We start from the raw sequence: 25,148 nt of genomic DNA on the forward strand, positions 1-25,148 counted from the left end.
TGAAAAACATTGGCCAAGGTCTAATTTTTATTGGTTAATCGTGTACCAGAGGCTCCTTTATTGTTGCTTGTAGATCAATACAAGGTCTAAAAAAGAATGAACTATAATTATAATGACCAGAAAATCAATACAGCAAAGAACACTCCAAAAAAATGAATTAAAGCTAATTAAAAGCCTTAAGCAGCAGCAGCATTGGTCCTTGTAAACCAACAAGGGATGCTGCTTGAGCATTATAGTTCTCGAAAGAAGACATCGAGAACATGATAAAAGAAAAACAATAACAAAGAAAATAGAGACTTGGCAAAAAGAAAGGCTGTGGGCTTAGGCCTTTTGCTTCCCCTTTCTAAGTCTGTCAAGATCAGTTTCAGCATATTCCAGCTGCTGCTTCAATGTTGTTATTTTCATCTCCAAATCTTCCACTGTGTCTCGGCTGCTTGATGGATCATGTGGGGTCAAAAATTTCCCTGAAAACCCAGTCAGAGCTTCAACTCCAGTCACCTACAATGGCACAACAAGTTCAGAAATGAAAACTCTTAGAAACCTCAGGAAGTGCATTGCATAGAATGTTTACTAAATAAATAGGTAACAGTCAAGTCCACCACTAGCAGATATTGTCATCTTTGGGCTTTCCCTTAAGGTTTTTAAAATGCGTATGCTAGAGAGGTTTTTACACCCTTATAAAGAATGTTTCGTTCACTTCTCCAACCGGTGTGGGATCTCACAAAGAGTTTCATGAAAGTATAAATACAAAACAACTTAGCAGTAGACCAACAGGGAGCAACGAGCAACAAGAATGACGAAACACCTCCCTGCTGGAACCATATTTTTGGAAGATCCTTGAGTTCCTTTCAGCCCAAAGGACCTTAGCTTGCCCTTTTGAAAGAGAAACATCAATAAGGGGGGAAAGGGCACCTAACACTTTACTAGGCAAACAACAATGAAGATTAGAAGGGATGAGGGGATTCTCCCAACGCACAGCCACAAATGAACAAAAGAAGAACAAAAGCATAATCGTTTCTTCACTATCTTTACAAAGAACACACAAACTTGGGGAAGAGCCATATTCCGAAGGATCCTATGTATTCAACAGCAAGTGTTCAACCACTCAAAGGAAAAGATCCATGAGAAAACCGTCACCTTTTTTGGAAAAGAAACTTGCCAAATCATAACACATTGGTAATCGAGGGCTGTATGATGCAAAACCAGCTTGGGTAGTGAGTTCACCGGAGAGGAAATGGGGAGAGAGAGACGAGAGGGGGGAGAGGCCGAGAAGGGACATTCTTTTATGCCTTTTGTTTGGATCAAAGTATGTTGAGAGAACACACAAACTTCAAGCTAATTTTCAAGACCATTCATGATCAGCTCCCTAGTGCCTTTAACATTCGGACCTTAGAACTAAACCCAACACCAGACATGAACAAAGCTATTTATTTTAATTTGAGAACCCTCAATCACATGTTACAATGGGCTTTTATTGAGACAATATCTCCAGAGAAAGCACATTTAATAGTACCTCTTGAGGCAGCAATGGCAACTTGGTGATGTGGAAGTCATCATACAACATGTAAAATTGGTCGAGGTACTTCTGTTGCATCCGCATTCTTGCTTTTAGTAACTTGGATTCGACATCTAAAACGACAGTACATTACGATTAAGTGACAGTGAAGATCCAACTCATTTAAGAAAATATATATGTATGGATTCAATTAACTATCAAACCTTCTTCGTCGTAAAGTACTTGGTTAATGATGATATTATGAGTATCGATCTCAAACTTGGTGAGCTCTTGGACTAGTCTCTCAGTTTCGTAAAGCGAGAGAAACTCAGGAATGCAGACACAGACAAATGTAGTCAAATCCTGCAAACAAAGATATCAGTACACCTAACAGTAGTTCAATGTCAGATGAAAACTGTACACCAAAATCACTTAATAAGAATCCCTCTAAAACTTCTCTCGTTCCTACCCCGACCAAATGGTCCTTAAAATAGCAAAGAAACTAGCGTCTTATCTCAAAAAGGCAGATGGAATAATACCGCCTCCATCACGAGAAGACCGTCACTATTACAGGCTATGCACACACACCAAAAGTTTCGAAAATAGAATCCTAAATCAAGATAGCGAGCTTACAACAACCCCAGATAATACGACCAGAATCCTTAGACGCCTCTTTACAAAGAATATACCAGTGCAGCCCAAGCATAAAGGAGTAGTAATTCCATCTAGTAAACACATATATAAGAATAGCTACTCCGATCCCTTCGGCAATGGTAATTCCGTCAAGCAACTACATGTATATAAATATTTCTGCCTCCTCAAAGCTACTCTATAATAACTTTAGAGAACATTGTTGGAAATCTAAGAGAGGCTACAGAGTGTGTTTGCATGTTTCTATTTTGGCTTCTAATATTTAAAAGTTCGGTCACTTTTTTCTAATACTTGTTCTTCGTTAGACAAGCGTAAACAAGCAATAATGCAGAAAAAAGCGTGAATAATTAAGGGAAAATAAAAACCAAAAAGAGTAAGAAACAAGAGTTCTTACAGGATCTTTGAATTGCCTATTAACTTGTTCGATCACATCTCTCATGCCTTCTAGTCTTCCCAGAATTGCATCCTCACCAAACTCATCATCAACTCCGAACATCCGGGTCATCTGTTGCAGAAAGTTTCAGATCAGCTAATTACCTCGTGTATTGTAACAACTTTTGTAATTCTGGAAAGCTAAAGATGCCAAGAGAAAAAAAAAAGTTCTAGGTAGTTTTAAGGAAGTGACTTTGTCTAATTCTAACAAAAATCAAAGTGTTAATACGTTAACTGAAATCGCACATAGTCAAATAAGTTGAAGAACAAAAGTTACATGGGAATCTCCAAATCAAATTAATATAGCACAATCTTAAACTTCAAATTAGAAACAGTACCTGACCCATTATGCCTCCAAATCTACTTTTCAAAGACATTAGCTTTGAAAGCCCCTTCTCTAAGGTTGATGGAAATTGCAACAGACGAAGCGTGTGGCCAGTAGGAGCAGTGTCAAATACGATTACAGAATAATCCATTGTTTGTACTAATCTGGAGACAAAAAGATCATTTAACATAGCCAAGTTAATAAATATAAACGTTTTTTTTTTTTTTCGAGAGAAGAGAAATTGATTTGGTGGCACGACATAAAGATGAACATATACATATCGGGCACATAGCCCCAACCCAACCCTCCATGATTGCTACAGACCATTTTTTTCCAATTTCCAAGTCCTAACAGATTGGTAGATAATCAAAACTGAGAGCAACATAAACACTAAAGATAAAATCATGGAAAATACAAAAACTAGCAATCCTGGAACTACAATCTAAGCTTTGTAAATCGTACATTTCATCTCGAGTTTTTTTTTTTCTACAAGAACATATCTCAAGATTATAGCCCGCAATCACTACATGGAATCGAAGGAATGTAATACTCAATACAAAAGTAGATAAAAACTCTGATAATAGAGATCGATGCGTTTCTTACTTCAGCATCTCCGAAAAGCTCATTGCCTCATCAATTCCAGGAATAGCATTAGCCAGCTCAGAAAATAAACCATCTATCCCCTCCTCGAGTTCTTCATTTTCCACAGTAGGATTCACCTCCTACATACCAACATTGCCCAGATTGTGAAAGGCATAATCTTATCAACAACAGTCTAGAAGGAAAAAAAAACCCCACAAAAATGTTCAACAAACACGCATACAGCAGGAAATCAGCTAGCGAATTCGTCAAATTGGAACAATTACATACAAATATATAATCTAAACATTCCTGCCCACCAATTCACCAGCAAACTTCCAGAAAAAAAATCGACAACAAATCAAATTCATAATTACATCAAGATTCAAATCAAACGAACAATAATTTCTCAATTCATATATCAATCACCTTGAAAACCACACGCATTAGAATCCAGATTACATCACGTAACACGCTTCAGAATCGGAAAAGAAAAAGAAAAAAAAAAAACAACAAAAGACGCACCATGGCATAGAGATTGGAGAAGCCATTAACCAAGGTGGGCGCCTTGGTGAATCGCTGCTGAAAGGCATCGCTGAGATTGTGAGCCGGGTCGGTGGAGATAATCAAAACAGAGGATCTGACACGGGAGAGAAGAATCGAGAGGATGGAGCTGCAGGTGGTTTTTCCGACACCGCCTTTGCCACCAACAAAAACCCATTTAAGAGTCTCTTGATCCAGTAGATTCTGAACTGTGCCTTCAGGTAATTCTTCCGCCATTTTTATTGCTCCCAAGAGTTTCTCTCTTCTCTCTCTCTGTAGAAGAGAGATTGGAGTGAGCTTTGAATGTGATCACGGATTTGGGAAATGGAAATGAAGAAATCCACTGGGTGATCTTCCAGTTTTAAGATTGATTCCTCATCAGAAAAATTAACTCACACGAAGAGAAGTTTGGAGTCGGATTCGAGAAGAAGAACGAAAGCGATCACCGATTATTTCCAGTTTCCCATTTTAACTCCTCCTTTTGTTTTAAATAAAATCCGTCTATTAAAGCAAAACAAAACAAAGCAAAATTAGTTTTTGTTTCTAAAAAAAAAAAAAAATTAAAAAAAATAAAAATATCCTAAACTTTCCCAATTTTAATAATATCTTTAAAATATAAAAATGTAGTTTTTGAAAAAAGTATTAACAATTCGTTTAAAACTTGCTGTTAAAATTTTAAAGTATTTAAATTTCCAAAGTTTTATTAATATTTTTAATTTTTTAATTTATTATTCAAATAATGTCAATATTTAATAGTAAGTATATTTTTAATTTTTTTAAAGGTTAAAAGCATCTTTTAATATTTTAAAAGAAGATTTAAGAATAATAATGAAAATTCGAAAGTTTAAGAATATTTTTTAAATTATTTTGAAAATTTAAAAGTATTTTTAAAATAAAATACAATTTCCATTCCAAATCAACTCAGAATATTTTAAGATAAAATACAAAATTTATAGGTATTTTTATTAATTTAACCCGTAAAATATTATAAATTACATAAATTTTAAATTGCATTTCAATATAAGAATAATTTAATTGACTAAAACGTATATCATCCATTAAAAAATATCATTAATATTTTGTATAAAAAATATTTTAAAACTTTTTAAAGAGTTTATTAAAATAGGTTTAAAAACATATTCTTGAATTTTCAAAAATTTTATTAATATCCTTCCATTTTTTTTTAGAATTTCAAAAATGTTTTTAAGCTTTTTAAAAGTTAAAAAATACGTTTATGGTTGGTATTAAATTTAAAAAATAATCATCAAAATGTTTAAAGATAATCTATGAATATCACCAGACAGTTTTTGTCCCTAGTAAAAAAAATTATAAAAGTAAAAATATGTTAATACTATTGTTCAAATTTCATAGATATTTTTAAAATATAATATTAATGGTAAAAATATTTTTAAACTTTTAAATAAGGAAGCATATTTTTGAAATAAATTACTAATAATTACTAATAATTTTTATTCAAAACTAATCTTAATAATTTTTAAATTTTTTAAAAAGTCGAAAGATATTATTGAAATTTTTGAAAGTTGAAAAGTATCTTATTTTTATTAATTTAGCTTTTTTTTAAAAAAATTATTTATTATAGTTTTGATTGTGTTGATTTAATTATAATATATGTTTTAAATTATTTGATTATCACAATTTAATAAATTTCGCCCCACGTGACCAAATGCATCTTAATTATTTACAATATAATTCTTATCAAATTTTAAATCGTTATCAATTTCATGTTATTAAACATATATTTTATAATTCATCAATAATTTTACTAACATTTTTTAAAACAAAACCCATAAAAAAAATAAAAGTTACCATATTTATTCTTAAAATTTATATTTTAAAATAAATTATATATTTTCAACAGATTTAAATTTTAATATTTTCAGAAGAAAAAAAATTATATAAATAATTAGAAAATAATGTTACCGTTTCAAACTGACTACGATGAAGCCAAGGGCCCAATTTTCGGGCAGCCCAAATCCCATTCATGGAGTCTCAAAGGAAAAAAAAAAAAAAAAAAAAACATGGCCTTTCTAAACGTTGCAACGGTAACAAAACATCCATTCTGAAAAATTGAAGTTTCTGCTCACACACGGTTGAAGATGAACCTCTTCTTCTCAAAGTATCAATCGATTTCTACAACGAAGAACTGCAAATTTTTATTGGTTTCATGAACCCGTTTCTGAATCACTCGAAGCAATGGGAGTTGGAGGCAATTTCTGGGATTTACTGAAACCTCATGCTCGAACTGAGGGCTTCGATTTCCTTAGGAACAAACGGGTCGCCGTCGACCTCTCTTTCTGGATCGTCCAGCACGAGACCGCCATTAAAGCCAGTGTTCGAAGCCCCCATTTGAGGCTCACATTCTTCCGCACCATCACTCTCTTTGCTAAGGTTTTGTTTCTTTGGGTGCAAGAAGTCGGCGATGAAATTGTTTTTGCCGTTTTGGGCGTTGATGTTTTGGGCGTTGGAATTTGAGGGTTTTGTGAAGTGTTTATGCGTAGTTTAGTAACATGAATGAATTTGAAGAGAATTTGGGAATTTCTTTGGTTGTAGTTCTTCTGGTTTAAGATCCTTATGATTCTCTTACTCTTTTTACGTTGATGGTGATTTTGTTGTGTATTTTTTGCAGTTTGGTGCGTTTCCTGTGTTTGTAATTGATGGAACTCCTTCACCCTTGAAATCCAAGGCAAGGATAGCAAGATTTTTTCGGCTATCTGGTATTGATACTCATGATCTGCCAAGGGTTGAAGATCGCATTTCAGTTGACAGGAATAGCAAGTTTGCAAAATGTGTTAAAGAATGTGTGGTAGGCTGTTTCACTTGCTTTCATGTTTTCATCATATATATGTTCATCAATTTAGACTCCAAATAGTATGGTTTTGTGCATCCACTCGAAGGCCTTGGGATGTTTCGAGATACCCTCCGACGTCCTAGTTCAAGCCTTGAGATGAAAATAGCAAAAAGATTTACAATTCTTATTATTACCTCTCCGAGTTGACCTTGTATGTGTTTAATCTCATGAACATTAATGCAAGAAATGGTTGATTATAGGAAAGAATGTTGAGGATTATTGAATGGAGTAGTCCCACGTTGGCTAATTAAGAGGAAGATCATGGGTTTATAGTAAGGAACACTATCTCTATTGGAATGAGGTCTTTTGAGAGCTTATGCTCAAAGTAGACAATATCATACCATTGTGGAAGTCTGTTGTTCGTAACAAAGAAATGGTGTTTTGTGCTTCTTGGGCTTTTGTTATTGAACTCCACAATGTATAGTCTCTTCATTGTTAGTGTATATTGTTAGGTATCACGAACCTCTACAATGGTATGATATTCTCCACTTTGAGCATAAGCTCTCATGACTTTGCTTTTGGTTTTCCCAAAAGGCCTCATACCAATGAAGATGTATTCCTTACCTATAAACCCACAATCAACCCCTTAATTAGCCGATGTGGGACACCTCTCCCAACAATCCTCAACATACACGAGCCTCGTCTCTGCATTGCCTCGACTTTTGAGTTAATTTGTGTGCCATCCTTTCTTATTGTGTTACTCCCTGAATATCTGTGATGCTTTTGTTTGATTTGGTGGACCTGCAATGCTCATCATTGCTTACTAATAGTTTCTTTTTCATAGGAACTGCTCGAGCTATTTGGGGTGCCCGTCTTAGAAGCGAAAGGAGAAGCCGAAGCTCTGTGTGCCGAGTTGAATAGAAAAGGATTTGTGGATGCCTGCATCACAGCTGACAGTGATGCTTTTCTGTTTGGCGCCAAATGTGTCATTAAAAGCTTCCATCCCAATTCAAAAGCAAGTATTCTTATCTATACTTGTCTTCATTTATAAGTAGCTTCTTCTTACCATTTTCTCTTGAATATCATAGGAACCACTTGAATGCTACTTCATGTCAGATATTGAAGCTGCTCTTGGGTTAAAAAGGAAACACTTGATAGCTATATCTCTCCTGGTTGGAAATGACCACGACTTAAATGGCGTGCAAGGAGTTGGACTGGATACCGCTGTTCGTTTCGTACAAGATTATACTGATGATGACATTTTAAACAAGTAATATTTAGCTTGCATTTTTTTTCGAAGTACCTATAAGGATATTTTATGATTTTTATTCGGTAGTTTAACCGTGTTTGAACTGCTGAGTGTTATGCAGATTGCATGAAATAGGAAAGGAGGATAATACGAGTCTTCAGGGCGGACAATCTTCGGATACGAACTCGAGAAAGGTTAAGTGTTCTCACTGTTCCTTCTGTGGTCATCCAGGCAGCAAAAGAGACCATGTTAAGTTCCCTTGTGAATACTGTGATGTGAGTCATGGAAGTTGTTGCATCAAAAAACCTGATGGATTTAAATGCAATTGTTCCTCTTGTGATACGGTACCTCATCGGCACGTCTCTCTGATTGATTTTACTCTGCATTGTGGTCTGGATGAATCATATTTTTTTAGTCTTTGTGCTAACAACTACCGTTATGATGTAAAATGTGAGATCCCATATTGGTTGGAGAAGGGAACAAGACATTCCTTATAAGAGTGTGGAAACCTTGGAAACCTCTCCCTAATGTACATGTTTTAAAAATCTTGAGAGGAAGCCCGAAAGGGAAAGCTCAAAGAGGAGAATATTTACTAGTGGTGGGCTTGGTTGTTACAAATGGTATCAGAGCTAGACACCAGGTGGTGTACCAGCGAGGATGCTAGGCCCCAAAGGGGGGGGGGGGGGGGGGGGTGGATTGTGAGATCCCACATCGGTTGGAGACTAGAGCGAAACATTTCTTATAAGGGCGTGGAAACCTTGGAAACCTCTCCCTAACAGACGCGTTTTAAAACCTTGAGGGAAACCTCGAAAGGGAAAACCCAAAGAAGACAATATCGGCGGCTAGTGGTGGGCTTGGATTGTTACAAATGGTATCAGAGCCAGATACCAGGCGGTGTCTCAGCGAGGACGCTGGACCCCCAAGGGGGGGTGAATTGTGAGATCCTACATCGGTCAAAGAAGAGAACAAAACATTCCTCATTAAGGGTGTGAAAACCTTGTAAACCTCTCCTTAAAAGATGCGTTTTAAAAACCTCGAGGGGAAGTCCAAAAGAGAAAGCCTAAAGAGGACAATATCTGCTAACGGTGGACTTGGGCTGTTACAAATGGTATCAGAGCCAAACACCGTGCAGTGTGCCAGCGAGGACGCTGGCCCCCAAAGAGGGTGGATTGTGAGATCTCACATCGGTTGGAGAAGGGAACAAAACATTCCTTGTAAGGGTGTGGAAACCTTAAAAACCTCTCCCTGACAGACTTGTTTTAAAAACCTTAAGGGGATCTGTTAGTTGTGGGTTTGGGCATGGGTTATTACATAAAAGCTTCTGCTTTATTTGCTTCCTTTACTTAGCAACATGTGTATTGGTTTTTGTGCTATATTGTCTAAAAGACGTTTTTTCGGTTCACGATTAACAGGATCGAGAAGAGAAAGAGAAAAAGAAGCAAGAAAATTGGCGACTACGAGTTTGCAACAAGATTGCAATGGAGCCCAACTTTCCCAGTAGTGAACTTATTCAAATGTATCTGTGTGACAATCATAGTTATTTTAGTGGTATGAGTTAAAGTGTTTACTTTTTTATTATGTTTTAGTATGTGTCTAAGATTCTCTTGAATAAACTTATGAACATATTAGATTCTTATCTCATTTTTTCCTCTTTCTAATGCAGATGATGACCTTATCTTATCTTGGGAAAGCCCGAAAACTGAAATTCTGATTGATTTTTTAGTTTTTCATTTACGGTGGGAGCCATCTTACATTCGTCAGAGGTTGCTTCCCATGCTATCCACCATTTTTCTCAGAGAAATGGCTAATAATCCAATTCAAACTTTGTTATACGACCAGTACGAGTTCGATTCTATACTTAGAGAAAAAATAAGATATGGACATCCATTTTATGTCGTCAAATGGAAAAGGGCCATCCCGGTGCTCGACAATGTTGTATACGAAGGCTCTTCGGAGGGACACGGCACCGGGCCAGAGGATGCCATTGATGTCGATGAACCAGTGGATCTAACAGATGAATCTGATTCACCCAAAATTCATATTCAAGAAGGGTGCTCGTTTCTATTGACCGATGAGAATATGGACCTTGTTCGAGCTGCTTATCCCGAACAAACTGCTAAGTTTTTGCAGGAAAAGGTAATCATCATCATTTGTTTTTGTGTTCCCTGTCTTGTTCTTGTGTTGTAATGCTGTGGTTTTGATCTGCTATACCATTGACGTTGGAATGGCTGAGCTCTAAAGACTTGGTTTCTTGTGTTTCTTTGTGATCTATCTGATGGATATCTTAAGCTGCAATGAATATTTTCATTTATGTTTGAAAATTTCTTGGAATTAAAGGAAGTGAAAAGGCAAAAGACACCAACCACGACGCCACCTAGCGAGGCTAGCGGAAAGTCCGATTCATTGAAAGCGAAAGGTGCCCAGTTAAGTATTACTGAGTTCTACCGTGCAACGAAAACGCAACAACAAACAGCAGAGACAACAGATTTGACGAATGAGGGCGAGGAGACGAGTACGGAGAAGAGGAAAGCATCAAGTTCTTCTTCGACACTTTCGAAGTCGGTAAGGCGTCGCCTTTTGTTCGACTAGAACTCAGTTAAGTATAGAGCTCTACCGTGCAGCGAAAACATAACAACAAACAGCAGAGGCAACATATTTGACAAATCCGACGAGGAGACGAGCACGGACACGAGGAAAAAGCATATCAAGCTCTTCCACACTTTCGTGGTCGGTAAGGCGTCGACTTTTGTTTGAGTAGAACTGTTTGAAATGTTGTGCTTCCTGTGTGTTGATGAAGTGCAAATGCTACAGTTTAGAATGTGTATAGTTCCTTCATTGGTGCTTGAAATGCTGTAATTAGTCCCTATAATTGGATTAAATATTTCCTAATGTTATTGACATTACTATTAATTTAGCCTAACTTATTTTTAATAATTGCACAAATAAAAATATGGTGCATAGGTATATCGGTCGTATATTTTATCTATGATATAAAAATGATGTATCGATGATATATTAATTTTAACAATTGTTACACATAAATAATAATAAAAAGATACTCTTTGTACAACTGTGAGATCCCGCACCGATAGGGAGAAGAACAAAACATTACTTATAAGGGAGTGAAAAGTTCTCCTTGACAAACATGTTTTAAAACAATGAGACTGACCGCGAGACACAATAGGCTAAAATGGTATCAGAGCCCGACACTGGGAATGTGCCAACAAAGGTGTTGAAAACCCTCTCTAACAAACGCATTTTAAAACCGTACGTAATAGGGTAAAATAGACAATAATGTGGTAGGATATATATCAGGAAAAAATTAACATATTTGTAATTAGAAAGCCGGTCGGCCCCACCTTTATTATAAAATTTTGTGAATATATTTTTTTTTTTGAAAATAAATAAAATTTTATAAGGAAAAAGAGAGATTTTGAAAGACATAAATTTTTATTAAAAAATTAGTTATTATTTAAAAATAACAACTTATCCATTTTCCAAACAAAATAAAAAACAGTAAAAAAAAAAAAAAACAAAACATTATTCTTAACATTTGGCAGTTGAAAATAAAAATTGGTTATAAAAAAATTAGTAATTATTTAATAATAATAAATATATATGCTGAATTAAAAAAAGGAAGAAAATTGAGCAAATTTGAAAGCACAAGAAATGTATGATTAATTTTGTCTGATTCCAACCATGTTGAAAGTAAAAATCAAACAACCTTCCTAATAAGAAAATGGTAATAATTTTCTAAACATGGAAATTTATTATTACACACTTCATTTAAGAATATCTAATACATCATTATTCAACTATTAAAAATAAATAAATAATTTTATAACAATCCTGATAAGACTTATCTAATCCCGAAAGAAAACAAAAAGATAAGGATTATCTGAAACTATATAGCTGTATTGAATTGAGTTAGCAACACAATGAGTCCGTTTCTGCTCACCAGGTCTCACCACTGTATGAGAAGGCATGAAACTAAACAAAGTTAAGAATTACTTGAAACTTTTGGTCGTATTGTTGTAATCAGACGAGTACCATACCCCAAGTATAAATATTGATCTTGGGGTTTTCCATAATTACTTATGATCAACGGGCTGATTTCTGTTCACTAGGTCTCACCACTGTATGAGAAGACATGAAACTAAATGAAGATAAGGGTTACTTGAAACTACTGGTCAGCAAGGACCGTAACTATATATACTGATCTTAGGGTTTTCTATAATCTCTTATGAACAATAGACATATTTCTCTTCACCAATCTGAACACTATATGAGAAACCATGAAACTAAACAAAAATAAGAATTACCTAATACGATGGGTTGTATTGAGTCCATAACAAGTAACGATTTGCTATCAGAGGGGAACTGTAACCTAACTATATTGATCCTAGGGTTTTTCATAATCTCTTACGATCAACAGGTCAGGTGTAACAACCCAAGCTTAGCACTATCAGATATCGTTCGCTTTGGCCCGATACGTATCGCTGTCAGCCTCACGATTTTAAAACGCATCCGTTAGGGAGAGGTTTTCACATCCTTATAAGAAATGCTTGGTTCCCCTCTCCAATCGATGAGAAATCTCACAATCCACTCCCCATGGGAGCCCAATGTCCTCGTTGGCACACCACCCCGTGTTTGGCTCTAATACCATTTGTAACAGCCTAACCCCACCGTTGTCAAATATTGTCGACTTTGACCCATTACGTATCGTCATCAGCGTCACGATTTTAAAACGAGTTTGTTAGGGAGAAGTTTCCATACCCTTATAAGAAATACTTTGTTCTCATCTCCAACTAATACATAATCTCACACCAGGACACAACACTATACGACGAACACATGATGAAGAATACAGATCATGCTCGTACAATAGTTCAAATATAATTGGTATTCAACAAATTGGTCACATATGAATTAAAACATCCCTAACAACAAAAAAAGGAACATATATGGTAGTCTTCTTTTGCATTAAACATCATGCCAAATTTGTAGTTTTAGGATGCCTAATTTACAACAAATGCCATTAAGAGCATCCATCATTTAAATAAAACATAAGCTATACATTCATTCATGTTCTATAATCTCTCTCTCTCTTGGAGGATGGAATTGACAAAAAAATGGATGCTATACGAAGAACTCAGAGTTTTGGTGGTTGATCATGATTCTACATCTCTAAAAATTGTCTCCAAAATGCTTGGAGTATGTGGATATGAAGGTAACATTTGGTATTTTATTGTTCAATTTTTTTTGAAAAAGTATTTTTTTGGTTCATGATTTTCAATTTTGATGTAATTTTCATTTTGTTCATAGTTAATGATAAAATAACGATTTTTATATTTATGTTTCTAAAAAATTAGAAAATAGAAGCGAGAAATGAGAACTAAGAATGTTAAGAGTGTTCATAAGTTGAGTTTAGATCGGGTTAGGATATTTTGTAGACACGACCCAATTGTTGAGTACAAATTTTTAAACTAAAATAATTTAATTAAATTGTTCCAATCAAATCATTTAATTAAGATTTATTATTCCATTTCAACTCATATTTAAAAAAAAAACAATAAATTTGGTTTAACCCAAATTTAATTTATCATTTATTATTATTATTATTTTTTTTTTGAACAAATATGATTAATTTTTTGAACAAATATTTATAAAAATGGTAGATTTTAATTTAATTAATTAATTATTATTTTTTCTGTGGGCAGCTGTGACGGCTAAATGCGCCATTGACGCATTGAGGATAGTGAAAGAGAGAAAAAATGATATCCATCTCATTTTAACAGATACCCATTTGCCTGATATGGGTAGATATGAACTCCTAGAGAAGATTATGGAGCAAACATCCACATTGCCAATTGTTGGTAAGTTTTTTATTTTTCTGTCTCGAAATCTTCGTATAAATAGAGACAGTGTTCTTTCTCCTTTGGACCCCTCAAACAAAGTACACAATCCCCTGAGCCTTTCCTTCTCTAGAGCTCTCAAATAGCTTTCCCTTAATCGAGGTTTGACTCCTTCTCTAGAGCCCTCAAACAAACAAAGTACACTATTGTTCGACATTTGAGTCACATTTAACTACACCTGGAGTCATTGTGGGACTACTCCTCTCGAGAATTCTCAAGAAAAATAATATTTTCACTTAATTGCATTTTCCTTTTTCAAACGCATTCTTAACCTTGTTTGTCTTTTTTTTTTAGCTATGACTACCGATGACAACGAGATTGTAAAGTTGGGTTGCCTCTTCAAAGGAGCTATGTTGTGTCTCGTAAAGCCACTCACCATGAAAAACATAAAAGATCTCTGGCAATTTTTATTTATCGGAGGAAGAGAACGATCCATCTCTATTAGAACATCGAATCGAGTTCAAAAGGAATCGACCGATGAAAATGACGTAGATAAGAGTACCGACAAGAAATCCCAAAAGACCAAAAGGAAAGAACACGACGAAGAAGTTAGTACTCGACAGGTAGAAGGAGATGGTAGTGAATCAACGGGGCCGAAGAAGCCAAAGCTAATTTGGACTCAACAATTGCATAAGACATTCTTGCAAGCCATTGAAGCATTGGGAGTTGATAGTGAGTGTTTTTTTTCTTCTCGTCCTCGTAAGATTAAAGATCGTCTAACTTTGTTTTTCTTAACTTAGAAGCTCATCCAAAGGAGATACTTCAACTCATGAATGTTCCGGGATTAAGAAAAGAAAACGTTTCGAGTCATTTACAGGTAAAAGTTTTGTTCTGGGTTAAATTATTATAATTAGAGTCAATTTTTCGATCTATACTCCAAAATTTTAAATTGACTATTAAATTTATGATTACGGGAGTGTCTGGTTAGTATTTTATATCTCGAGCAACAATAGACCTAATTGTATGTAATATACAACATAATTCAAAGTCTAAGGACTGAACCGATACTATGAAGCAAATTTATAATATAACTAGTTTTCTTCTCTTGTAGAAGTTTCGTTTCTCGTTAAAACGAGATCAAGATGTAAAAAAGAAAATTTTTGAGAGTTTCGAGACAGTTCAGATTCCTAACCACAGAACGAAATTGCCCATCAATGTTGATATTTTCGTGGCTAAGCCTCAAGAAACTCAACCTCAACTGTGCAACAATCTATCTTCAACTTCTATCAACTCCAATCTTATGGGAAGTTGTGATGTGGTAAGTTCGGAAAGTTGTTTTTCTAAGGTGATTACGAGCCAGACATGTTCGATGAACTCTACACGACGACGATCGCTAGAAGATCAAGAGAGACGACAATGGTTTGAATGTAATAGAAAAGAAATGACTTCAACGATGGTGGAAGAACAAGGACATTGCATGTTTACGGTTGATGAAGAACTTGATGGAGTTCTTGATGTTCATGATTTACTTTTCTAAAGAAACTTTACTATTGTTTATGTTCATGATGATCTTTGCCATAGCTAATTTGTTCGGGATAATAAAAGGAAGATGCGAGGTGGGTATCGAGTAAGGTCATATGATGATGAAGTTAATATCGATATATTTGATGTCTAAATTTACGTTTATCCTAACTTCATTACTTTCATTAACTTCCTCCCTCGTCTCTCTCTCTCATTTGCGCAAAACTATGGTGAAAACGCTGCAAGAGTTTCAGGTTTTTTCGATGTCAAAAACAATCGAGATAAGCCAAAAAAACAAAGGAAAGATTGTCTCGACACAAAGTTATCATTGAGTGGGTTGATAGAAAAGTTTATCCTAACCCTATTACTTCCATCTTCGATCATTTGCACGAACCTATGGCGAAAACACGACAAGAGTTTCAGGTTTTTTCGATATCAAAAATAATCGAGAGAGTCCAAAAAAGCAGGAGGGAAGATTGTGCGGAACATTTTTTTTTTTCCGTTAGATAATTGAGGTCGGGGATGAGATTATATTCTCAGTCCCCGCTCGATTCATTGTCCTGTCCCGCCCCACTTAATATAAATATGTGTGTGATATCAATAGACGTTTGCTTAGAAAACCTTTTGCTTAGGCTTATCCGATAATTGAGGTCGGGGATGAGATGAATGACTCCAAGCAGTGTCGACCTTGGTCTTGTAATCAACTTCACCAGATCTAACTTTGTTAGAAAACCTTTTGCTTAGGCTTATCCGTTATCCTCCTTCTTCGTCCATTCTCCACCGTCGTCATCACGAATGCAAATTTTATTGTTCTGTGGTCATGGAATCTGGCTCCATTCCAGACAATGATTTGTGAAGACTTTTTTTTGGTACAGATAACCTCCAATCGACATCTTACAAAAATTGATATCGGATCCATCAATTTTCTTGATCTCGGATCTTTGAACTTCTCATCTTCATAGATAGTTGTGAATCTCTCCTAAGTTTGATACCATTTGTCAAGATCATACAACTCACACATTTGATCTAGATGAAAAACGTGAAAAATAAAACGATTTGGATTTATTCGTAGATGAATTAGTTAGGGATAAGATAAAAGGATTTTGACTTTTAACACAACATTCGAGAGTAGTTATTCTTTCGTCATTCATCTTGCTTTTTTCTGCAATTCTTCCCTCAATAGTGAGAGAAGGAAGATGGAAGCCATGGTAGGAGCCCTGCAATTCTTCCGTGAATGAAAATTCCCTCTCCTCTGCAACCAGCGCTGCCTTCAACGACTACGGCGACGAGTCGATGCACGAGGGCACGATTGAAATGGTGGAGGAGAAGATGAAGGGTTGCTTTATTAAGAATAAGCGGGTTAAACGTGTGTCACCATCGGCGGGAGCTATGGCGGAGGAAAGACGAGTGCATCGTGATAATCGGTTTGGTGCGGCGGCGAATGGTTTCGATCCTGATGTTGAGAGATTGCGGGCGTTGGACCTTGTTTCCAAGTTTCATGCGTGAGGCACTGACGTTGCCGAGTTTGAAACTCGAGCATTCTGGTGAGGTTCTGTACATTACAATTTGTGTTGTAGGCATTGTGAAGAACTTTTGATTCTTCAATTAGCATTGTTAAGTGGAAATCGAAATTGAGGCAATTGGAGCCTTGTGTTTCAATTTACATTAGGAAGATAACTGAGCACATTCTTTGCCTCATTATGGTTCTGCTCTTGTGATGATCCGTTTCTGAAGTTCTTCTTACGCTTATCAAGATTGAAACTATTTTGTCTCTATGGAAGGTAAAAATTCAAATAAAGTTATCCATAAAAGAGTTAATACTTCATAGATAAGTTTTCGAGAAAGATGTTTACTCTGATTGAGCCGTGTTGTTGCATTCTTTGTCGGAGGGTAGAGGAAGACCTTGATCACACATTCTTTGCACTTGCAGCTTTGCTCGGACTGTTTGTAGTCTCTTTTTTAAGGTACTTGGCTTTCAGTTTGCTAGACACACAAGGTTTTAGGGGATGGTTGACGAGTTCCTTCTCCATCTGCCTTTTTGTGAGAAACGAAAGTTTTAGTAGGAAGCGGGTGTGTGTTCTGTGTTGTGGGGTTTATAGGGTGACATGAATAATAGGACCTTTAGAGGGATTGAGAGGGACCCTAGTAATTATTCCTTAGGTCGTATATTGATTCATTGGAGGCTGCTAGACTTCCTTAGATTACTAAGTGAGCCCTTTTGCCGAAGATCTGAGCTGTATCAATGCCAACAGGGTTCGATCGTGCCTTTGTCGAGAGTCGATATGTTAACGGTTTTGTGCTATTTTCTTTCCCCACATGGCATGATGGGAAGGATTGCTTTGTTGAAGAGCAGTATCACAGCTGATATCTTTCTCTCACAAAAATAGGCAGGGTGTTGGAGCGCGATCAACTGCTACATTAAGGCTGAGGTTGACTGCTCTTAACTGTTTTGTCTCGTGTATTGTATTGCATAGTCGGGTATTGAGGCCTCATTCATTGCATTATGTCCATCGCCCACTCCTCTGGTCTTCAATTTTTTAGGATGCTTCTATGAGATCCCACATTGGTTGGAGAGGGGAACGAAGCATTTTTTTTATAAAAGTGTGGAAACCTCTCCTAACATACACGTTTTAAAACCTTGAGGAAAAGCTCGAAAGGGAAAACTCGAAGAGGACAATATCTGCTAGTGGTGAGCTTGAGCTGCTACAAATGGAATGGTATCAGAGCCAGACACCGGGCGGTGTGTCAGCGAGGACGTTGAGCTCCGAATGGAGGTGAACATTGAGCGGTGTGCTAGCGAGGACGCTGGTTCCCGAAGGAGGGTGGATTGTGAGATCCCACATCGATTGGAGAGGGCAACGAGTGTCACTGAGGACGCTGGGTCCCGAAGGGGGGTGGATTATGAGATCCCACATCGCTTGGAGAAGGGAACGAAACATTCTTTATAAGGGTGTGGAAACCTCCTCTAGCAAACACGTTTTGAAGACTGGAGTGAAAGTTCAAAGAAGACAATATATGTTAGCGGTGGAATTGGGTTGTTACACTTCGCCATCCCTAAAGCAGTTTTAGCATACTACGAAGATTTTGATTCATTAATGATTTCATTGAGCTTAATCTTTCCTCCATGTAGTCTTAATTGTGTGCTTTGAATGGTACAGTACATTTTCTTGAATGGACCCTATGTTTCGTAAGTTACTTTCGTGCCTGTAGCAGCTCTACAAATGTAGAAATTGATGATGAAAACTTCTGGTTTAATAAAATTGCAATCCCACTCGCACCCTTAATATCTGTTGTTTATTTGAGTTTCTAGAAAAATCTGCAAGTTGCCAAATTGTTCTTTGAATGTGATAGTTTATTAAGATATTTCACATTGTTTACATCCCTAAATATCTGTAGAATTCAATCTTATAAGTTAATTTAAAGCATCTCATGTCTTCAATATGTGCCGGTGACAGGGTCTTCTCTATGGAACGAACATTCTGGTCTAGACATCAGTTAAAATCTTCATTGCTTCAAGTTTCTGTCAAACTTTCATTTGATATATGTTTGAACGAGGTAGAAACTCATGGAAATTTCCACAACATTATGAGAATTCATTGCATAGTTTTAGAAAGCCTGAATCTACACTACGCAATGCAAAAAAATATGGAAACAATGATTTGTACAAAGTATGTGATATCCAATTGTATATAATCATGCTCCTACCTACTCAGCAGTGAACCCAAGAAAATATTATGTACTCATTGTCTTGTTGTCATCTCTCTTCCAACTGTGGGGTTTACAGGAACGGATTCAAGCTGTTCTTGACTGCTTGTGTTGCCAAGTTGAAGCCAGTGTTGAGAATGATGATCTGTTGAAATCTCAGAACCATCAAAAGACTGATCTCTGCTCACTGTCATTGGTATTACAGGTTTTGTTCTAAAAGTGTCTTCCAATGGCAGCCTGCAAACTGGACAGGTAGATTGCTTTCTCAGCCATACATCAATGCAGGAGAGATGAAAACTGTGACCACATTTGGGTATTATTCTCAGTACTTCCTTCTCTTCATACTCACTCAAACAGATTGAGCACCTGAAAAATGAAGCAAAATGAACCATAGTTTAGTAGGTCAGGTTATGTAACGGCCCAAGCCCACCGCTAGCAGATATTGTTCTCTTTGGGCTTTCCCTTTCAAGCTTCCCCTCAAAGTTTTAAAAACGCGTCTATTAGGGAGAGGTTTCCACACCCTTATAAAAAATGTTTCGTTCTCTTGGAGAGGTTTCCACACCCTTATAAAGAATATTTCATTCTCCTCCCCAACCAACGTTGAGATTTCACAGGTTATCTATCCGTCAGTCACTTGGCATGTTGTAGTAAGTATAACTATGAATTCTTCTGCAGGAAATTTGGTAATGAATTGAAAGTTGTACTCACTGAGCATCTTCTACAGAACTGAAAGCCTCCAGGTCGAACTTCATCGTTGGTATAGCAGCTATGAGAACCGGTTCGAGACCACTTACCCGAGCCTCTGGCTGGCATCAAACAACAAAAGAATCAAGAGACTTGTCATTTTTTCATACAGATGTAAGGCAATGGAAGTATGGTACAATTCTAATCTTTGGCTACTTTACTGAATACCATATGATGATTAACCAATGAGATTCATGATCCACAGACATACAAATAACACACTGCAGATCCGGATTAAGAGAAAAGCAGCCATTATTTCTTACCTGCTGCTCAAGATCAACCCTGGATTCAATCTCGTAATTGAGGGAATTGGAGTGAGATGAACGAAGTCGACCACAGATGATTCTTGTACAGACAAACAATATGAATGTTGCACTCATTCCAAACCCAATAACAGTGGTAATCAAGTTCATACCAGAACTCGGCATATTCAAATCCCTCAAATCTCAAAACCCCAGCTGGAAAAACCTCAGAAACTGCAGAATTAGATGAGGGAAAGAAAGGGAATTGGGGAAAGCAGTGAAGAAAGATGAAATGGATGGAAGGGAAAGAAGACGGCTGTTCTGCTCATTGGGATCGTTGTCGTGGCGGGTCCATTTAGCTTTAGAAGGCTGCTTCTTATCGAAGGATTGAAGAAAGATGGTGTCAGAAATGACGGCAAAAAGTGAGAAACGGTGGAAAAAGAAGACCGATGTTGAAGAGATTCTTCTTCTTGTTGTTCTTGTTCTTCTCAAAGGGCTATCGAGCGATGGCAGGCTAAACAGAATCTGAAGGTTTGATCTTTCTCCTTCTATTATGCTTGTTTATCTGTGGGTTTTTCCTTTGATTGCTTTCTGAGTTTTGGCCACTTTTGGATAAGACCACTGAGATTATCTGGAGCAACTGTTCTTGTCCACGCTTTTTCTTTTGGGCTTCATTTATTTGTTTACTGTGTGCCTATTATTAAGGCTGTGTAGAAAGAAATTAATGCATCTAGTCTAACCTTTTTATCCTTGAAGTTCATGAGGGCAGTTGATTTTAACTCCATCTTTTCAATTTTATTGATTTAAACTTCTAAATAAATTCTTGAAGTTTTGGTCAATATACGTGCAAACTATAGTTGAGTTAACGTTTCGAGTAATGATAGGTACAAATTGCAGCTAAATTATTCTTAAGTTGACACGTCTTTATAATCTTTTACTTCGATGAACATTGTACTAACAAAAGTGAAAAGGCTCAAAAGAGAAACAGACAGAAATAAGATTTTTGTTGAAATAGGGAGTTTGGTTGATAATCAGATTGATTAGGTTTTGGTTGTTGTTGTTTGGTTGATAATCAGATTGATTAGGTTTTGGTTGTTGTTGTATTAATGATGTTTTTTTATTTTTGTTTGATTTGGGTTCAAATGAGGAAGTTTGGTAGATTTTTATGTTTTTTTATTTATGTTTTTTTTTTTTATTGTTTTATTTTTATTTATTTATTTATTTATTTATTTATTTATTTATTTATTTATGGAACTTAGTGGATGAATGGACCAAAAGTTGGTTCTGAATTAAAAATGTTTGGCTTAATATATGTTTTTTTTTTTTTTTTAATAATTATGATTTTTTTTTCATGGATCTTATAACTTTATCCTTTTTTACCCTAGGGAAGTTCCATAAAAATTAAAAGTTATGGAACTTTACACTGAAATTTAATATTTTTGGTATATATTTTTAAAGTTGATCTTACGATTCTCGCAAATTTTTCGAGAGGAATCTCCACTAAAACAAATGGAAAATGGAATAGGTGGTGGGGATGGAGACTCGATCCTCAAAAATTTTCTGAGGGAAATTCCTGCCCCAATTTCCGTTAAAATAAATGAAAATTTTAATAGGGATGGAGAATGGAATAAATGGCGGGGAAGGCTTCCTTGTCCCTGCCCCACCCTATGGACCTCTCTAGTCGACATCGTGGATGTAAATATCTTACATCTTATGAATGTCCATTTTTATTCTCTATCTCCGTTTATTCTTTATATTACATATTCTTTTTTTTTTTTTTTTCTAGCTAATGATTTAGATAATTATAATATAATTAGCACGTGTTCTAAAAAGTTTTTATTAAAAAAATAAAATAAAAAAGTAATGGGCACATTTTTATTAAAAATTGAAATTATTGGAAAGTAGAAAAAAAAGTAGGAATGTTACAATAATTGGAACATTTCAATGATGAAGAAAACCTAATTTCCCCTTTACAAATCATTCCATATAATCTGTAATTATACCTTTAAAACCATACTCATTAACATTTTTTATTTATTAATATGAAATCCAAAATTTAAGAACTAAAATTGGTAAGTGATAAGTGATGGTTGTCTACTTTTGCGTTGGACCATAGGAAGCACAACAAGTCATCCCATGATATTATTTATGGTATTTCATAATCCATAACATACTCCACTTAACATTCTTTTAATTAAGCATTTTATTTTTAATTCCTCAAATTACATCCAATAGGGATTTTTCAATACTTTTTCAAACTTTAAATTAATTGAGTTCTTATGTCCACATTTCCTCTACACCTTCAAATATTAGGATATCATTCAATTATGTTCGTATTTACTCATGAAACTCATCGGGATAATCAAAACCCAAGTTCTGGATCTGCATCCCGTAGATGTTGAAGTTGTGAGGTCAAGGAACCAAAAGTATAGACTTTGAAGGGTGAGTTCGAGGCTATTCGTATGAAGGTTGGTGAGTCAATAGACGACTTTGTCATGAAATTGACGACGATCGTTGCCGGCATCTGTTCCTTAGGCAACAAGGTGGAGGAGATCTTCGTCGTCGAGAAGTTTCTTTGAGTTGTCCCTTCGAGATTCATGCAGATTGTTACCTCCATTGAACAACTTTGTGAGCTCAATAATATGTCAATTGAGGAGGTTATTGGTCGTCCTAAGGTCCATGAGGAGAGACTTCATGGCTACAACGATAGAGAGGAGGAGAAGCATCTCTTACTCACACACGAGGAGTGGCTCGCACAAAATGAAAGGTGCAACAAATTATTCAGGGACATGGCAACCACAACAAGAAATGTAAAGGTCATGGGTGTGGCCACGGTCGTGCCCATGGATGTGAGACAGAGGAGGTCGTGACAAAACCTCACAAATCCATGACAATACCAACTCCTGGAAGGCTAAAATCATAATCAAGTGCTACGCTTGCGGAAAATACTAGCATTATGCGGTAGAGTGGCACGATGAGAGACACGCCTCACATTCACGAGTGATGAAGAGTCTGTATTGATGTTGGCTAAGAAAATGTCCAACTTCTTGATGCTCAAGGATGAAGAGAAGGTTACGGTGAAGAGTGAACCTCCTTGCATAGGGAGAAGACCAAATGGAGACAACATATGATACCCAGACAACGGAATGAGCAACTACATGACAAGAGATCGATTAAAATTCAAGGAGCTTATCGTCTCATTGTTCTAGGAGAGACTTAGTTTATAATTAAATTATAAACATATTTTCTCATTAGAGAATTATGCGTTTAAGATATAATTATAATAACAAAAAACTTACTCAATTTTTATTATAAACTTTAGACTCAATTTTTTGAACCATGGCGAGATTCAAATAAAGTAAGATAATATTTTATTTTGACAAAAATTTTAGTGGCAATTAATAAAACTAGGTGGAGGACAATGAAAAATTAGAATTCCTTTTATAACTTTCTTTTTAATTTGATTTTATGTTCGAGTTAAAGCAAAAAAAAAAAACTTTATAAAAAGCTCGTAGATTCGAATCATTAGAACATAAAATGTAGACCCTGCTAGACGTGTTTTTCCATATTCTACATTCCACATTCCATAGGGTATATTTATTTATTCAAAATCGATTTTAAATTGATATTCGAATTGTTTAGAATCATAGTCTTGTAATTTCCATGTACAATTTGCAGCTATGTACAATGTTTCTAAAGTGTTCATGATGGCGACCGAAACAAATACTTTGAATATTGAGTCACACAAATACTTTGAATTTACGATGCAAAAACTTACGTGACACAAGATTTAGATCAAGATTTGGAATCCAAATTTGGCACCGGATGACTCTGGCATCTCCCTACATCTCTTACGACATGGTCATGTTAGTTACTCCTCACTACTAAGAGTGAAGATTGCCCCCACAGTATAGGAGTTCTTCAAAAATTATTTTTAAAATAAAACTATTTAGTCACTATTCTTTAAAATATGTATTTATTCAATCCATATTATAAAACTATCAATCATTTTCAAATGATTTATAAAAGTGTAGAACAATAATAAAAAAAAAATGAAATAGATTTATTTAATTCACTCCATCTCTTATTTAATTTATGTTGATTAACCAAAATTAATATAATTAATTTATTTAATTATAATAAATGATCTAAATTTAAATAATATAATAAAACGGTTAAAATTACTTTATTTACATAGAGTTTTAATACTATTTTTTAAACAGTTAATCTGATAAAATTACTTTATCTCGATTTAATTTGTTTTAATTTATTGTCTAAACATTATATATATTACATGAGATAGCGAGCCGACACTGAACGCCGTCACATCAACGTTGTTCGAAGCCCGAGGGCGTGTTCCCACGCGTCTAGATTCACGCGCCCTCCCGTAGACGTGGACGTGTTTCTAAAGTCTCTCGGGTTGCTATCAGTACGCTTGTAGGCAGCTTTTTATTTGCCCCGTCATTTTCCGTATTTTAAAAAACCCCCCAATCATTTTCTTAATTATAAAACGACGCCCACGATTTTAACTTTTTCTCTAAATTTTCATATTTCGCCCAAAAAAAAAAAAATAATAAAATCTTTTAAACCAGCTAAAAATTTTGGTAAAGTTATATCAATGATTCGAGCAAATTGAATAAAGTTTCAAATTTAACCCTCTATTTTGGGTTGGGTTAGTTTTTCGGGTTGAATTTTTTTTAATTATTTTAAAAATTCCTACTTATTCATAATAATGTTACATTAATAATTAAAATTTTATAAAACTCAAATATGAGGCACTTACGAATCACAATGCATCACTAATATCCGTTACAAACATCAAATATTCTTAATTTTCATAATAATTTTAATATTATGGTATAATTGAATTGGATTGTAACCCTATTTTCGGATTTTGAACAAAAAAAAATGTAAACCGAGAGTAGTCTAATTTTTTTTTTTAATGATATGAATTCCTAGGCATAATATATATATATATAATTTGTAAATAATTATTTA

The 25,148-nt window shown here is 35.4% G+C and overlaps 4 protein-coding genes and 1 long non-coding RNA gene across 9 annotated transcripts; 3 read left to right on the forward strand and 2 right to left on the reverse strand.

The window, feature by feature from the left end:
* Positions 1-4: 4 nt before the first annotated feature.
* Positions 5-4,520, reverse strand: LOC111778718 (ATPase GET3A). Its single transcript, XM_023658692.2, has 7 exons — positions 4,008-4,520; positions 3,507-3,625; positions 2,917-3,067; positions 2,541-2,651; positions 1,720-1,858; positions 1,514-1,629; positions 5-498 (listed from the first exon to the last, which is right to left on the reverse strand). The coding sequence occupies exons 1-7, from the start codon at positions 4,260-4,262 to the stop codon at positions 322-324; spliced, it is 1,068 nt and encodes a 355-aa protein (XP_023514460.1). The 5' UTR covers positions 4,263-4,520; the 3' UTR covers positions 5-321.
* Positions 4,521-6,071: 1,551 nt separating this feature from the next.
* LOC111778221 (5'-3' exonuclease family protein) lies at positions 6,072-10,993 on the forward strand. 3 transcript variants are annotated; one of them, XM_087118863.1, is made up of 8 exons: positions 6,072-6,434; positions 6,673-6,849; positions 7,679-7,849; positions 7,923-8,104; positions 8,205-8,358; positions 9,496-9,631; positions 9,747-10,219; positions 10,421-10,993. In XM_087118863.1, exons 1-8 carry the CDS (start codon positions 6,240-6,242, stop codon positions 10,670-10,672), a joined length of 1,740 nt encoding a protein of 579 aa, XP_086974989.1. In that variant the 5' UTR covers positions 6,072-6,239; the 3' UTR covers positions 10,673-10,993. The 3 variants fall into 3 exon arrangements, with proteins under 3 accessions (XP_086974989.1, XP_023513684.1, XP_023513685.1); XM_023657916.2 differs by having other exon boundaries at positions 6,073-6,434; positions 8,205-8,427; XM_023657917.2 differs by having other exon boundaries at positions 6,073-6,434; positions 8,205-8,277.
* A 2,193-nt stretch (positions 10,994-13,186) lies between these two features.
* On the forward strand, positions 13,187-15,575 carry LOC111779181 (two-component response regulator ORR21). Of its 2 annotated transcripts, none has more exons than XM_023659266.2 (5): positions 13,187-13,313; positions 13,804-13,959; positions 14,293-14,670; positions 14,739-14,815; positions 15,050-15,575. In XM_023659266.2, exons 1-5 carry the CDS (start codon positions 13,199-13,201, stop codon positions 15,473-15,475), a joined length of 1,152 nt encoding a protein of 383 aa, XP_023515034.2. In that variant the 5' UTR covers positions 13,187-13,198; the 3' UTR covers positions 15,476-15,575. The 2 variants fall into 2 exon arrangements, with proteins under 2 accessions (XP_023515034.2, XP_023515036.2); XM_023659268.2 differs by having other exon boundaries at positions 14,742-14,815.
* A 1,815-nt stretch (positions 15,576-17,390) lies between these two features.
* On the forward strand, positions 17,391-20,989 carry LOC111778084 (uncharacterized). 2 transcript variants are annotated; one of them, XR_015413564.1, is made up of 4 exons: positions 17,391-17,888; positions 19,244-19,477; positions 19,840-20,022; positions 20,114-20,989. It is a non-coding gene; the product is annotated as an uncharacterized LOC111778084 (long non-coding RNA). The 2 variants fall into 2 exon arrangements; XR_002812473.2 differs by having other exon boundaries at positions 19,370-19,477.
* LOC111778083 (RING-H2 finger protein ATL64-like) lies at positions 18,937-20,336 on the reverse strand. The gene is made up of 3 exons (XM_023657729.2): positions 20,172-20,336; positions 19,873-19,970; positions 18,937-19,530 (listed from the first exon to the last, which is right to left on the reverse strand). The coding sequence occupies exons 1-3, from the start codon at positions 20,334-20,336 to the stop codon at positions 19,200-19,202; spliced, it is 594 nt and encodes a 197-aa protein (XP_023513497.2). The 3' UTR covers positions 18,937-19,199.
* Positions 20,990-25,148: the final 4,159 nt, after the last annotated feature.

The sequence above is a fragment of the Cucurbita pepo genome, chromosome 17, assembly GCF_057944985.1.
Source record: "Cucurbita pepo subsp. pepo isolate OVF chromosome 17, ASM5794498v1, whole genome shotgun sequence".
Lineage (NCBI taxonomy): Eukaryota > Viridiplantae > Streptophyta > Magnoliopsida > Cucurbitales > Cucurbitaceae > Cucurbita > Cucurbita pepo.

Excerpts from the sequence above, each read along its gene's own strand:
- LOC111778718 (XM_023658692.2), bottom strand. The coding sequence starts at position 4,262 with ATGGCGGAAGAATTACCTGAAGGCACAGTTCAGAATCTACTGGATCAA. Across the intron at positions 3,626-4,007 it reads TCTCCAATCTCTATGCCATG|GAGGTGAATCCTACTGTGGA; the intron begins GTGCGTCTTTTG and ends GTTGGTATGTAG. Across the intron at positions 1,859-2,540 it reads ATAGGCAATTCAAAGATCCT|GATTTGACTACATTTGTCTG; the intron begins GTAAGAACTCTT and ends CTTTGTTTGCAG.
- LOC111778221 (XM_023657916.2), top strand. The coding sequence starts at position 6,240 with ATGGGAGTTGGAGGCAATTTCTGGGATTTACTGAAACCTCATGCTCGA. Across the intron at positions 7,850-7,922 it reads GCTTCCATCCCAATTCAAAA|GAACCACTTGAATGCTACTT; the intron begins GCAAGTATTCTT and ends TGAATATCATAG. Across the intron at positions 10,220-10,420 it reads CTAAGTTTTTGCAGGAAAAG|GAAGTGAAAAGGCAAAAGAC; the intron begins GTAATCATCATC and ends TTGGAATTAAAG.
- LOC111779181 (XM_023659266.2), top strand. The coding sequence starts at position 13,199 with ATGGAATTGACAAAAAAATGGATGCTATACGAAGAACTCAGAGTTTTG. Across the intron at positions 13,960-14,292 it reads ATCCACATTGCCAATTGTTG|CTATGACTACCGATGACAAC; the intron begins GTAAGTTTTTTA and ends TTTTTTTTTTAG. Across the intron at positions 14,671-14,738 it reads TGAAGCATTGGGAGTTGATA|AAGCTCATCCAAAGGAGATA; the intron begins GTGAGTGTTTTT and ends TTCTTAACTTAG.
- LOC111778083 (XM_023657729.2), bottom strand. The coding sequence starts at position 20,336 with ATGCCGAGTTCTGGTATGAACTTGATTACCACTGTTATTGGGTTTGGA. Across the intron at positions 19,971-20,171 it reads GGGTTGATCTTGAGCAGCAG|CCAGAGGCTCGGGTAAGTGG; the intron begins GTAAGAAATAAT and ends GTTTGATGCCAG. Across the intron at positions 19,531-19,872 it reads AGTTCTGTAGAAGATGCTCA|GTGCTCAATCTGTTTGAGTG; the intron begins GTGAGTACAACT and ends TTCATTTTTCAG.